The 13,554-nt window shown below is 38.4% G+C and overlaps 1 protein-coding gene across 1 annotated transcript in view; it reads left to right on the top strand.

The window, feature by feature from the left end:
- NBAS (NBAS subunit of NRZ tethering complex) overlaps nucleotides 1–13,554 on the top strand; it is a 193,880-nt gene that overhangs the window by 28,587 nt on the left and 151,739 nt on the right. The window contains exons 14-21 of the mRNA XM_050893361.1: nucleotides 1,070–1,263; nucleotides 2,385–2,642; nucleotides 3,398–3,523; nucleotides 5,347–5,498; nucleotides 6,368–6,502; nucleotides 6,774–6,852; nucleotides 7,606–7,710; nucleotides 8,002–8,138. Coding sequence (XP_050749318.1) covers nucleotides 1,070–1,263; nucleotides 2,385–2,642; nucleotides 3,398–3,523; nucleotides 5,347–5,498; nucleotides 6,368–6,502; nucleotides 6,774–6,852; nucleotides 7,606–7,710; nucleotides 8,002–8,138 — 1,186 coding nt within the window. The remainder of the gene's footprint in view (nucleotides 1–1,069; nucleotides 1,264–2,384; nucleotides 2,643–3,397; nucleotides 3,524–5,346; nucleotides 5,499–6,367; nucleotides 6,503–6,773; nucleotides 6,853–7,605; nucleotides 7,711–8,001; nucleotides 8,139–13,554) is intronic.

Genomic DNA, 13,554 nt, shown 5'->3' with positions numbered 1-13,554 from the left:
CAGTACCTAAAGGGGGCCTACAGGAAAGCTGGAGAGGGACTTTTTACAAGGGCATGTAGTGATAGGACAAGGGGTAATGGCTTTAAACTGAAAGAAGGTAGATTTAGATTAGATATTAGGAAGAAATTCCTCACTGCGAGGGTAGCGAGGCACTGGAACAGGTTGCCTGGAGAAGCTGTGGCTGCCCCATCCCTGGAATTGTTCAAGGCGAGGTTGGATGGGGCTTTGAGCAAGCTGGTCTAGTGGAAGGTGTCCCTGCCCATGGCAGGGGGGTTGGAACTAGCTGATCATTAAGGTCCCTTCCAACCCAAACCATCCTGTGATTCTGTGACCTTCATGGGTAGGCTGCTGACTAAGCACTGAAGTGGCAGAAAAGTGATCAGCTGATCTGTTTCTCAGCGCTGTTTGGGGAAAGATCGTTTTCATCAGAGAGGTGGGAAATGACGCTGTAGTGGACAAACTGAGCTAACTCTCTGGTGAACATTTTGTCCCAACATGCAGTTACCATAATCAAGACAGTCTTAGCAATGACACAGCTTCCATCCTTAGTCATGGTGACTTTTGTTTGTTTGTTTTGTTTGTTTAATCTTAACAACCTCATCTTGTAGGCAGTTTCAGGAGCCTTGTTCATAGTTGTCACTTGTCCTCAAAAGCAGTGTAACCTTTTCTGGTTTTCATTAGTATTATGTTTGTTGCCAGGGAGACTTGGTCAAGGATGGCCTGGGAAGTATTGAAGCAGATCTTTAACAAAGATCTAAAATCTATCATATTTTGTGCAAGTAAATCAGTTTACTGTGAATTCTTTTTCCAAATAATATTTAAAAATAATTACATCCACAATTAAGTGATTCCCCCCCCCCAACGGCTTTATTTAATGCAGAACTGATTTAGTAAAATATAATTGATCTAAAATACAAACTTAGTGAACCAAGGATGCATATACAATAATAAAAGTTTGTTAAATTAGGCCATCAGATGAAATTTATTAGTAATCGAAATCACTTCTGTTCTTATCTGGTGTTAAAAGTTATCTTTGTATGGTGCATTCTTATTTATTTGTTTATTTTAGATAAAGAATCCTATTACCCATTGATAGATGTAAATTGGTGGGCAGATAATTCTGTCATCCTGGCTCGCTGCTCTGGTGCATTGACTGTGTCATCAGTCAAGACGTTAAGAAACTTGCTGGGAAAGTCATGTGAATGGTTTGAGAGTTCTCCTCAGGTCTCTTCAGCTCATGATGGAGGATTTCTGAGTCTGGAGGTGAGGAATATGCACAAGCAGATGCCTTTTTGGAATGCAGTAGAACAGTTTGCTTTTGTATATGTAATCCTAAGGGTGTTGTGTGTGTGGTGTGGTTAAAAAAACCCAGTTGTTATTACAGTAGAAAAAGTGATTGTTTCCTTATCTCTAGATAGGTATTGCAGGGAAATTCTGAACTTGCTGCAGCTTAACTGGCTTAATAAAAACTTGATTGTCAAATAATTTCTGGAGAGTAGAAGCAAAACTCCTAGAAGGCTGAGTCTGAATGAGAGGAGTCTTGCTGCAGGAAACAGTTTGTGTCAACAGTTTTCACTGCTTTGTATGTTAGTGCATTTGAAGAATACTGCAAGCATCCCTCTCCCATTTTGAAACAGATGCCTCTTACAGAGGGAGTATATTTAAAAGAAATGAGGAACACATTTAATTTAAGACAAAGCCATGTAAGAGATATATTTTTTTGGTCATATTTACTAGGATTCCAGGAAGGAGTAGAACATAATGAAGTTAACCAGGAATTTTCTTTGAAACTAAGAAAATTACTCTTTCCTAAGGCTTACACTGAAATAGGTCTTAAACTTCTTAAACAAAAATTTAAAATAATACTTATCAGAGTATCTCAATACATGCCAGAGCTTGCGTGTATGTTTTTGGAAAGGTTTATTATTCTGGAAATAAGATACAACCAGTGACTGGCATATTACAGCCTAAGGATGTAGTCTGAGATTACGTTTGCATTGAACAGAAAACCTTGCTTTGAATAGCTAAGAGTTGAAAATACTGCTGTATGCTGCAGTAAGCTAATTAACAGTGTACGAAGATGTCTCCTTAGTTCTGTCCTGTCTGGGGTGGTGTAGGATGCTTAGTGTAATAGCGTGTTGCTATTAAGAAGTGTTCACTCTTGCTTCAGTAGGTGAGGGATGAAGCCTCAGATCTACGAGACAGATGCAGTCAGTGTTTATGGAACATGTTAAGCAAGCTGAGAAATAAAAGGTTTGAAGAAGAAGGGGAGGAAGGATGTTGACGCTGAAATTTGAAGTACTAGAAGTAGAGATGTACTCAATTCTCACCAAACTAGTTGAGGTGTACTGGGTGGGCGCTTCATATTCGTATTTTCTGTGCAGTGTGAGATAAAACTTGTTCCAAAAAGATTACGCTTGGAGAGCAGACCTGGTGATGAAGATGAGGGAGAAGATGACTCTGACTCAGATGATGAAACTTCTGCTAAGGACAGATACTTCAGCTACCTAAAGCAAGGCCTGTACTTTGTGACAGAAATGGAACGATTTGCTCCTCCACGGAAACGTCCACGTACTATTACAAAGAATTTCCGCCTTGTCAGTTTGAGATCCACAACCCCAGAGGAACTGTACCAAAGAAAAGTAAGTATAGAAGGAAAGGCCGTATCTCTCTTAATCAGCTTTATTTAGAAAGAACTTTTTATTTTTCTTTTAATTCTTGCTATATTAACAGAAGGATTTAGGCACGTATTTCTAAGGGTCTCTTAGTGTACTGTGTTACCTAATCAAAGGGATCGTTGTTTAAAACTACTATTATAATAATTAAAATGAGATGATGTTTGCAGGTCACTGAGGAGACACTGTGCATCGTTAACTTGGCCAGACTTGGAAGTGCACTCATGTGAGTGTTTACAAATAATGAAAGACCTGGCAAATACATTGAATGAAATCAGTTTAGCGTGTTATTGGCCAGGGAATGTAGTTTTCTTGCATGTTTTTTCAGGCATACATACAAATTAGGCCTGTGACTCACTCTTACCAAACAGATACTGCTTCATTTTTAAGACTACTCTAGGCAATACTTTGTCTAGGCCATTTCAGTTGTTCTGATGGTAAACCAGCCCACTCTATAGCTGTTAGAGTTCCCAGGGAGTGCTGATGTCATACTGGTTACCTAAATAACTTCTTCGTTTTTCTTGAGGAAAAATCTCTGATTTTCTAGAAGTGTCCATCAGATCTGAGCCTTACTTGTCTGTATCTTGAGCCATTCTCTTTCCTGCCTGCTTAAGCATACCCACAGTAATTATCCCTCTACCTGTTTCAACACACAGAATTAATAATTGATTGTTTTAATATGGAAATCAGATGACCTTCATTTTCATGTGTTTGCTTTTTAGATTGATAGTGAAGAATATGGGGAAGCTTTGTCTTTGGCTCAAGCATATGGCCTTGATTCTGATCTTGTTTATCAAAGACAGTGGAGGAAGTCAGCTGTTAATGTCGCTTCAATTCAAGACTACTTGGTGGGTTTGTTTTTTGTGACTTTTAGGTTTTCTTATCAGAATGGCTGCGTTACCTTTACAGAAATTGAATTCTCAATTGTATTCTAATTTATGCAAAATAAATTGGTGGCTATTTGGAGAGCTGTCCTGCAAATTCCATTTCATGTGGAAGAGAGTAATCTTGCTAATTTAACTGAAGGCCTGATCTGGAGACCTTGGAAGTTAATGGAAATCTTTCCTTTCATGTATCTTCTAATTTCTGTTAATAGCAGCTTGCTTTCTCTGGTATAATCTCTCCCCCACGTGCAGCAGTAGATTGTTGCCCGGCAAATGAATAATAATAATTGGAAATATAAAGCATTTAAATAACTTCCAAGTATTTCAGAAAATTAAATGGGAAGGTGAAGTTGGTATCAGTAGCTATATAGCGGAGTTTGAATAACAAAGTTTACAGTGAACTCTGCTACCTGTAACTGGAGCTTTTCAGTAGAATCCAACATGGGTTTTTTTGGCTTTGAAGAAAGACTTCAAACTCAGCAGAGAAGCGTTGTCAAAACTGCACAACCTAATGGTGCTATAGGGTAAAGTCTTCCAAGAGATCAAGAGAAATATCATCTAATTTTTGTTTTTTCAAGTCAGATATTAATTGAATGTCAAAATAAGATTTTCACAAGTAGCCATTCTCCATATGCTATGTAATCTCAACTGAAGATCAGCAGATAAGGTCAATAATATTTTGTGACCCTGGTGTGTCTTTTCTGTCACAGAATCCTATTGGCATGTGTCCTGGTTTTGGCTGGGACAGAGTTGATTTTCTTCTTAGTAGCTGGTACAGTGCTGGGTTTTGGATTTAGTGTGAGAATGATGTTGATAACACACTGATGTTTTAGTTGTTGCTAAGTAGCGCTTATCCAAAGCCAAGGACTTTTCAGTTTCCCATGCTCTGCCAGCAAGCAGGTGTGCAAGAAGCTGGGAGGGAGCAGAGCTGGGGCAGCTGACCTGAACTAGCCAAAGGGGTATTCCATACCATGGAACGTAATGCTCAGTATATAAACTGGGGGGAGTTGGCTGGGAGGGGCGGATTGCTGGTCGGGTATCGGTCAGCAGATGGTGAGCAATTGCATTGTGCATCACTGTTGGTTTGTGGTGTTGGTGTCCTATGTCGTGTGTCCCGTCACCCCCCCGAGTTGTTTTTTTTTTTTTTTTTCCTTGAGGTCTTTTTTTTTCCTTCTTTTCATTATATTCCTTTTCATTACTATTATTATTATATTTCATTATTATTGTTGTTAGTATTATATTTTACTTTAATTATTAAACCATTCTTATCTCAAACCATGAGTTTTACCTTTTTTCCCCAATTCTCCTTCCCATCCCACTGGGAGAGGGGAGGAGTGAGGGAGCGGCTGCGTGGTGCTTAGTTGCTGGCTGGGGTTGAACCATGACAGCATGTAAAGAGTTTGATACTGAAAATGACTCTAGTGCTGTTGTGGAATACACTTGGCTTATAAAAACTGCATTTTAGCCCTAAAATATCACATTTTATTTAGTGTAAGGAGGAGTGATACTAATTAGGGAATATAAATAATAAAGTAATAACTTCTATTCCACTTGTGAAAGTTCTGCTAAATCATTTGGCATTTCTGTGCCCTTTTGTGCCACATGTACTCTGAGGGAATTATAGTTTTTTGTATTCTCACCTCTTTTGTTGGTTCACATTGTCAGTCATCAGATTAACTCGACATTTTCTAAGTGGAAGAAACACATTAGAAGATTTTAACATCTCCGGTTTCATTGCTTTGGATTGAAGCATATAACATTGTGTCTATGCTCTTGTTCTTGGACAGAGCAAAATTAAGAAGCGTGCATGGGTTCTTCACGAGTGCTTGGAAAGAGTTCCAGAGAATGTGGATGCTGCTAAGAAGCTGCTTCAGTATGGCTTGAAAGGCACAGACTTGGAGGCTCTCGTGGCCATAGGAAAAGGAGAAGATGGTGGCAGGTTTGGGAAGAGTATTTTTTTTGTTTGTTTTCTTTTTAAAGAATGGTGTATGAAGTCTTTTGTAATAACTTGGTAAAATTTTTTTATCAACCACTAATGAAAATGTTAAGATGCTTTGCAGGACATAAAGGTAATGCTTTGAAGCAAGCTATTGTAAAGATGTCGACAAGGTACCTATTCTCATTTTACCTTTGTAAAAGGTAAAATCACTGTTTATTTTGTACTGCATTTTCCCCTCTTCTCTGGATGCCCTTTATTTTCTTCATCATAGAGAACTTCTGATGTCACTACTTTTCTATGAGAATTGGTTTCTGTTGCCTCTTCTGGAAGCTGCAACTACCCCTATAAATGTGTTTTGTTGTATGTCTTAATTGTTGTAATGATATTCTGTTGTTCAGGTGGGGAGGGGAACAAAGCAAAACACAGTGGGTCAGTGGGGAAATACATGCAGAGACAATTATCTTCAGTATTCAGTTGCTGGTAGTAGAAATAGAAGAGGCTGTTCTTTCTTCGTGCTGTCATCTATTACCATCGTATGCTGTAGAGCTGCTGCCAATCCCAGTGCTACCTGTGGAATTTAGAAACTTTTATCAACCATCATAGCTGTGTGGTTGGTGGTTTGGTTTTTTTGGTTTGTTTTAGGGAGGGGGTGGAAACAAGAGATGATGTGTCGTCTTAGCTTGTGATGAGTGCCTGCTGCTTTACAACAGCAAAACTCAGTATTATCTTTTTCTATAAAAGTTTAGATTTTTAGTCAAGACATAAACGGAAAGCTGTGTTAGTATGTTTTTTTCAAAAATTAGTTAGTCCTATCTTTTTGTTGTTTTTTTTTAATCGGCATTGATTACAGTGTTGGTTTTGCCTTCCAGATTTATCTTACCGGGGGAGGTGGACATTGAAATTCCCTATGAAGACTTTTTGTCACCAGATGAAGAAATAGATACTAGAAAGGAAAAAGAGGCCAAGAAGCGTCAAGAACTGCTATTATCAGTAAACTTTTCGAAGTAAATGAAATGTTAGGCCATGTTTTATTCAGAGTTACAGGTTTATTATAACTACACAGTTGCAAGAACGTAATTACTCTCATGTATGTTATTCCTAATAAGAAAGTGGTTTAAATTTTAATTGACACAATATTGTATCAAAGTTCTTGGTTTACTTAATTTCTTGATATATTCCAATGCACAAAGTCATTAAAATGTCTAACCATTGTCTTCATATGCACATGATGTACAATATCAATTGCAAGCATGAAAATTCCTGTTTTGAACACAGGCTGACACTGGAACAGAAGGAACTCTGCCGTAGCAGGCTGAAGCTGTTAACTTACCTTGATCGCCTTGAAACCTATGAGGTGAGGAAACTTGGTAACTGGCTACGGTTCTTTTGAGTTCTCATTCCATAGGTATTCCTGTAACTTTTTCATGACATCATCTTATCTTTTTTGTTATATATTGTATTATTAATGTTTATAATCTTCTTGAAATGCTACAGTCTCTCACTTGAGAAATGTAAGCTGTTTTCTGTTCAAGCTACCGTGTTTCTCCTGCTTTACTGTTGCAAATGGTTGGCTTCTGGTGTTGAGAGGTATAGTTGGGCAGAAGCCTGCTTTGAACATACTGTATCTGTAGGGAATTAAGTTATGCAACAACATGGGATGTGGTGTTGGTGCAGGATTATGATTGTTTCCCTCTGTCAGTCTGATTAGCAAGTTCTACTCAGATTCTCTGAATCTTTTCCTTCCATGAGCTTACCGAAGTGAAAGTTTTTGGAATGTCAAACTGTATTTTGCGTAGTGTTTTAATTTTAGCTTTGCAGTTGGCACTAGTCATGTAATGACTTTTACCATATCTCTTTGACTAATATTGTCTAAACCCTAATTAAAATAAGGCAGAGAATTGTCTTAGATTGTCAATCAAAAATGCATCTGTTTTTTTGTACTGAAACAAAAAACAACAGCATACTTTTCCAAATATATCTCATACTTATTCATCCTAAGATAAAGAAACGTGTAGGCTTTTTGATGCTTTTGTAAATCTTGCATAAAACCCAATCTTTTACAAGTTTTTTTTGGGGGGGGGTGTTTTGGTTTGTTTTGTTTTTTAAGGAAATCCTTGGAGGGCCTCATGCGGCTGAACAGCACTATGATGGTGAATTCTTCAAGAAGTTCAGAAATCAGAATATTGTACTTTCAGGAAGAACTTATGCTCGGGTATTAATATTTATTTTGCTAGAATGTAATTTTGTTTTGGTATTGCTGTTTGCACTTAAGTGCATCCCCCCCCTTGAACTTGGTTGGATCTCAGTGGGAATTTAAGAGGTGGGGGGTGTATTTGTTTGATTGTAAATAAATAAATGCAGTGACCTTGAGCTAATTTTCTTTATTGCTAAAGAAAATCTTAAAATTAAATGTTTGTTGCATGATCTAAGCTTACATTTCTTGGTCATTTTCAGTCTAAATCAGTCTTAAGTGAGTTCTGCAACTTAATGTTTTGCTCTGTAGGAAAGCAATGTCAGAGCCCTGGAAATTTTGTTCACTTTCCACGGATCAGCTTTACTTCCGCACAGACAGGCAATTCTCTCCAATTTTCCAGAGACTACTTCACCACATGAATATGCTTTCTTGTTGCCTGAAGCTTGGTAAGGATGCATCAATGGATATTAACTAAAAAAAAGAAAATTTTTAGGTTAATACTTAAATTAGTTTCCATATATGGCAATCTGCTGTTGGTTATTACCTAGAATCAAGAGAGCAGTTTTGTCTTTATGTACTTGACCAGTCTTCATTTTCTGCTTTACTTTGTGCCATTCATGGAACCTTTTTGGTCTCTTTCGGTTATTATTAGGAAAGTAGGGTCTTTAAATGTTCTTGCCTCCATTACACATAAGAGGAAGCATGGCCTTTTCTGACTTGAAACTGCCCAGATTTTCACAGGTGTAAGTACAAGTCTGTAATTGGTTTGTAATAACAGCCAGCGTTAGGAAATTAATAATACAAGTGTTTATCTCCCTGGAAGCAATTCTGTTTTTCTGGATTTGTTTTGAAATGTAATTTAACACTTAAGCAGTCAGTAACTTCAAAGTCATTAATCTTCTTGTTACTGATTCTTATGCAGCTTACTAAGGTAGAATTATGAAAAGCTTTAAATCCAGACTTTCCTACTCTTTCATTTCAGCATAAAATGTTAGTTTACTGTCATTTCATATATTTTCATAAGAGAGTCTTCCTTGAACATAATAATGTTCTGTGTATTAATTAAAATAATTTTTTGCTCCTAGAGTGTTTCTTTCAAACGCTTCAATTATGAAATTAGTTTTGAAGCATATTGTTCAGTGCCCATAAAGAATTGGGGAGACTTCATTATTTAATATTTTACAATAGGACTTTGAAGCCTTACTTCAGAAGGATAGTTTTTGGAGTAGCTAATAGAATTTTGTTTTTGTAGTCTTCCAGCATTATAGTTAAGTTTTTCACTTCCAAGTTTTAACAGTCCCATTTGGATTATTGTCCATGTAGAAGAAGTTGTTTTTTAATTCATCAAGTTGCTCCCCTGACATTTTTCCTAGCTTATAATACTTTTGTCCTTTCTGAGCAGAAGTTAGTCTTTATTTCATGATATCTAATACTTACCAGTGCCCTTTTTATTGTGTTGGTAGTATTAAGAACACATTTAGTTATTTAGTTATGGTGTGAAAACACTTGTTTTATCCTTTTCTTTAAGGTAACAGTTAGGACCATGAAGATAAATTATTGCAGTGTTTATAAAATTGGTAAAATATATTCCAATTTTTCTCTTTTGTTTTGACAAGATTTATAATGTGAGAGGGAGGGAAGAAGGGTCTTCTTAAATGTGGTTATGATGTTTTGTTGGTGTTCATAAACAGGTTCCCCTTCTTTCTGAAGGGTTGTTTGTTCTTGGTCTTGGTTTTTTATTTTGTTGTTGTGGTTGGTTGGTTTGTTTAAGAAACTGACTTATGTGCCAAGAGGCAAAATGACAGTTAAAATAAAACATTTCACCAGTGGTCTAGTAGTAAAGATGTGAAGTTATGGGTTAAGAACTTAGTTTTGTCTGCTGTTGAAAAATGGAAGTGTATAGTTTGAATCTATTCCTGTGGCAGATAGAACTTTCCAGTGCTAGGATCAGGTGTGTGCAGGTTCACACTTCTTTTTTTTTTTTTTTTTTTTTTTTTTTTTTCCAGGTTGCAGAACAGATAATACTGTATGTCTTTGAAATGTTTGTCTTTGGCCAACTACAAAATAGGGATGAGAGCAAATCCTATATACACAAATCCCATATACTTATAAAAATATACTGTATATTTGATCTAACCTTTCCTAAAACTGTTTCCCTGTTACAAAACTGATTACTCACATAGTATTGCTAAATACAGTCCCTAAAACTCTATTTTATTAATGTAATAGAATTAAATATGTATTGATGAAAGTATCTATTAATGAGAATAATATACTAATGAAATAGACTTAAGTTGTACAAAGTAACATTTTCTTATTAATTTAAAAAGTTTTTTTTTGAAATGGGATGAGTCTTCCCCCCCCAGTCCAAATAGCTTCTGCTTCTGGCAATTCTTGTTTCATGTGAATCAAAATGAATCCATGTGAATCAGAGAACTGAAGTTTTTGGTCATTTTAAGTGAGTTTATTGGGCCATTTAGTTCTAGCATTTATTTTTTAAAGGAGTTATTAGGATGAATAGAATTACTGACATTCTGTAGATACGTAGTTGTTGTTACAAAATCCAGTTTAAATGAGTGTGCATCTAATTTACTTCTCTATAGAACACAGTACGTAGACATAATTTGCCTTAAATTAACTGATTGAACAAGGTTATGATACAACTTACAAAACTATTTCATTCCCACATAGTATTAAAAAGTTGCAAGTACTGACTAATTAATAAAATTCTGAACAAAAGGAAAACATTGCAAAAATATAAACCCCAATGTTTTAATTGGCAGAAGAAATGTCTGCAGCATTATGACTCAGTGTCTCTTCAGCTTATGTAGCTTGTAATCACAGTGGTCTCAGGATAAGGGGTGAGAATGATTCAATCTGTCCTCATGAACTTTGACTCTAGACAAATCTTAAAGGATTCTGAGTCAGGAAACGACTTAGTCTGGTTTTCCTTTTTAAATTTCACACTGTTGCAGTTATGAAATAGGGTGTATGCTGGATATCAGAAGGATTTTCTACTTTCAGCTGCAAAAGACAGATCACTCTTGTGATTTCTTTAGCCCATTGTTTTTCTGAAAATCCAAGGCCATAATTGTCTTGTACCAAGAGATTCCAATAGGGTAATTGGTTGCTGTGGTGCATGTGATGAGACCACTAACATGGACCAACTGCATGATAGTGCCCATGTTAAGAGTGCAGTCTGCCCCAGTGGCCTTGCTTGAAGAACACCTTGTTCATGCCTTGTTAATGCCTTGCTGCTTGACCCCCTGCAGCTCAGACCTCTTGCTGAGCAGTGTGCAGCTCTGGAGGCAGAAAATATTTTGGTGGAGGAAAAAAATACTGTAGTTTATCTTCTTCACCAGTGACGAGTGGTGTTCCTCAGGGGTTGGTATTGGGACTGGTGCTGTTTAAGATCTTTGTCAGCGACATGGACAGTGGGATTGAGTGCACCCTCAGCAAGTTTGCCAACAACACCAAGCTGTGTGGTGCGGTCGACATGCTGGAGGGAAGGGATGCCATCCAGAGGGACCTTGACAGGCTTGAGAGGTGGGCGCATGCGAACCTCGTGAAGTTCAACAAGGCCAAGCGCAAGGGTCGACATGGGTCGGGGCAATCCCAAGCACAAATACAGGCTGGGCGATAAGTGGAGTGAGAGCAGCCCTGTGGAGAAGGACTTAGGGATATTAGTGGATGAAGAACTGAATATGAGCCAGCAGTGTGCATTTGCAGCCCAGAAAGCCAATCGCATCCTGGGCTGCATCAAAAGCAGTGTGGCCAGCAGGTCGAAGGAGGCGATTCTCCCCTTCTACTCTGCTCTCGTGAGACCCCACCTGGAGTACTGCGTTCAGCTCTGGGGCCCCCAACATAAGAAGGACATGGACCTGTTGGAGCGGGTCCAGAGGAGGGCCACAAAGATGATCAGAGAGCTGGAGCACCTCTCCTGTGAAGACAGGCTGAGAGAGTTGAGGTTGTTCAGCCTGGAGAAGAGAAGGCTCCGGGGAGACCTTGTAGTAGCCTTCCAGTACTTAAAGGGGGCCTACAGGAAAGATGGGGAGGGACTCTTTATCAGGGAGTGTAGTGATAGGACAAGGGGCAATGGCTGTAAACTGAAAGAGGGTAGATTTAGATTAGATGTAAGGAAGAAATTCTTCACTGTGAGGGTGGTGAGACACTGGAACAGGTTGCCCAGAGAAGTGGTGGATGTCCCATCCCTGGAAGTGTTGAAGGTGAGGTTGGATGGGGCTTTGAGCAACCTGGCCTAGAGGAAGGTATCCTTGCCCATGGCAGGGGGGTTGGAACTAGCTGGTCTTTAAGATCCCTTCCAACCCTAACAGTTCTATGATTCTAGGTCTTCATATATTGCCCTGTGTGTGTGTAGGATGAAGTACTGCTGGGAATTGACCATATTGTGTCTGTGTATATGGAGAACTTTAAATGGTAAGAGAGTTGGTTCCCAGCTGGAACTCTCTGAGGTGACACCTATCCTTATGGAAATTCACCACATTGTTCTGTGTTCTCTTAGTTCCTCCATCTATAGGGGAATCTAGCTGAGGAAAAACTTGAGATTGTATAGCAAGTGCTGCCTTGTTTGTGCATGGAACAGGTGAGGTGATGTCCTGGTTTCAGCTAGGACAGAGTTAATTTTCTTCCTAGTAGCTGGTATGGTGCTGTGTTTTGGATTTAGTAGGAAAATAATGTTGATAACACACTGATGTTTTTAGTTGTTGCTAAGTAGTGTTTATACTAAGTCAAGGATTTTTCAGCTTCTCAGGGCCAGCCAGCAAGAAGGCTGGAGGGGGCACAAGAAGCTGGGAGGGGACACAGCCAGGACAGCTGACCCAAACTGGCCAAAGGGCTATTCCATACCATATGACATCATGCCCAGTATATAAACTGGGGGAGTTGGCTGGGAGGGGCGGATCGCTGCTCAGGAACTAACTGGGCATCGGTCGGTGAGTGGTGAGCAATTGCATTGTGCTTTGTATAGTTTAATTCTTTTAGTATTACTATTGTCATATTTATTATCATTATCATTGTTTTTCATTCCTTTCTGTCCTATTAAACTGTCTTTACCTCAACTCACGAGGTTTTTTTTTTTCCTGATTCTCTCCCCCATCGCAGGGGTGGGGGGGCAGTGAGCGAGCAGCTGCATGGTGCTTAGCTGCCGGCTGGGGTTAAACCACGACAGGTGGGACAAATAGGCACCTCTAGCTATTGCCGAGGCAAAAGCATTGAAACAAGTGCTTGCTGTATACCACCACCAACATGAATGCACATAGAAATGCTATATCTGAAGAATTTCATTACCTATGAGAAATGGTTTTGTACAGATTGCATTATAACTGCCATTTCCTTTCATCTGGAGCCTCCAGTTCAGCTTCAGATAGTAAATTCTAAGTACCTAGTGAAAGAAAGACTTGTTTTGGTAGTGCATTCTATAGGCATAAAGCAGTTGTTTTTCTTGTTACTGGCATGTGTCATTTACATTAGGATGGTATTTGGAGGCCAAAGTCACAAAAATTTTAAGGTCTTATCAGTGAAGGAAGAGTTGGCATAACACATGGGGGGAAAAAAAAGGTAGAAGAATTTCTTTTTTTTTTTTTTTTTTTTCCTGTCTTCTGGGCCAGGGTGTTAGGAAATATATACTTTTTTTTTTTCCTGTACCTGCTTGTAAAAAGTCTCAAATAGTAGATATCCTTTTGTTTTCTCATTTTTGGCACCTGTTTTGTAGCTTAGCATCTTTAGTGGTCACTCTCAGAACTGTTCAGGAGGAAGTTTGTAAGGTCTGAGCAGAGGATTTATGTATTCATGAGCCTCTTGAAAAGGACTGTGAGTTACATAAGCTCAACAGCTCCCGAAGTT

The sequence above is a fragment of the Gymnogyps californianus genome, chromosome 3 (assembly GCF_018139145.2).
Source record: "Gymnogyps californianus isolate 813 chromosome 3, ASM1813914v2, whole genome shotgun sequence".
Lineage (NCBI taxonomy): Eukaryota > Metazoa > Chordata > Aves > Accipitriformes > Cathartidae > Gymnogyps > Gymnogyps californianus.
The sequence above is the reverse complement of the archived record's forward strand: the minus strand, read 5'-3'. Positions and strand labels throughout refer to the sequence as shown.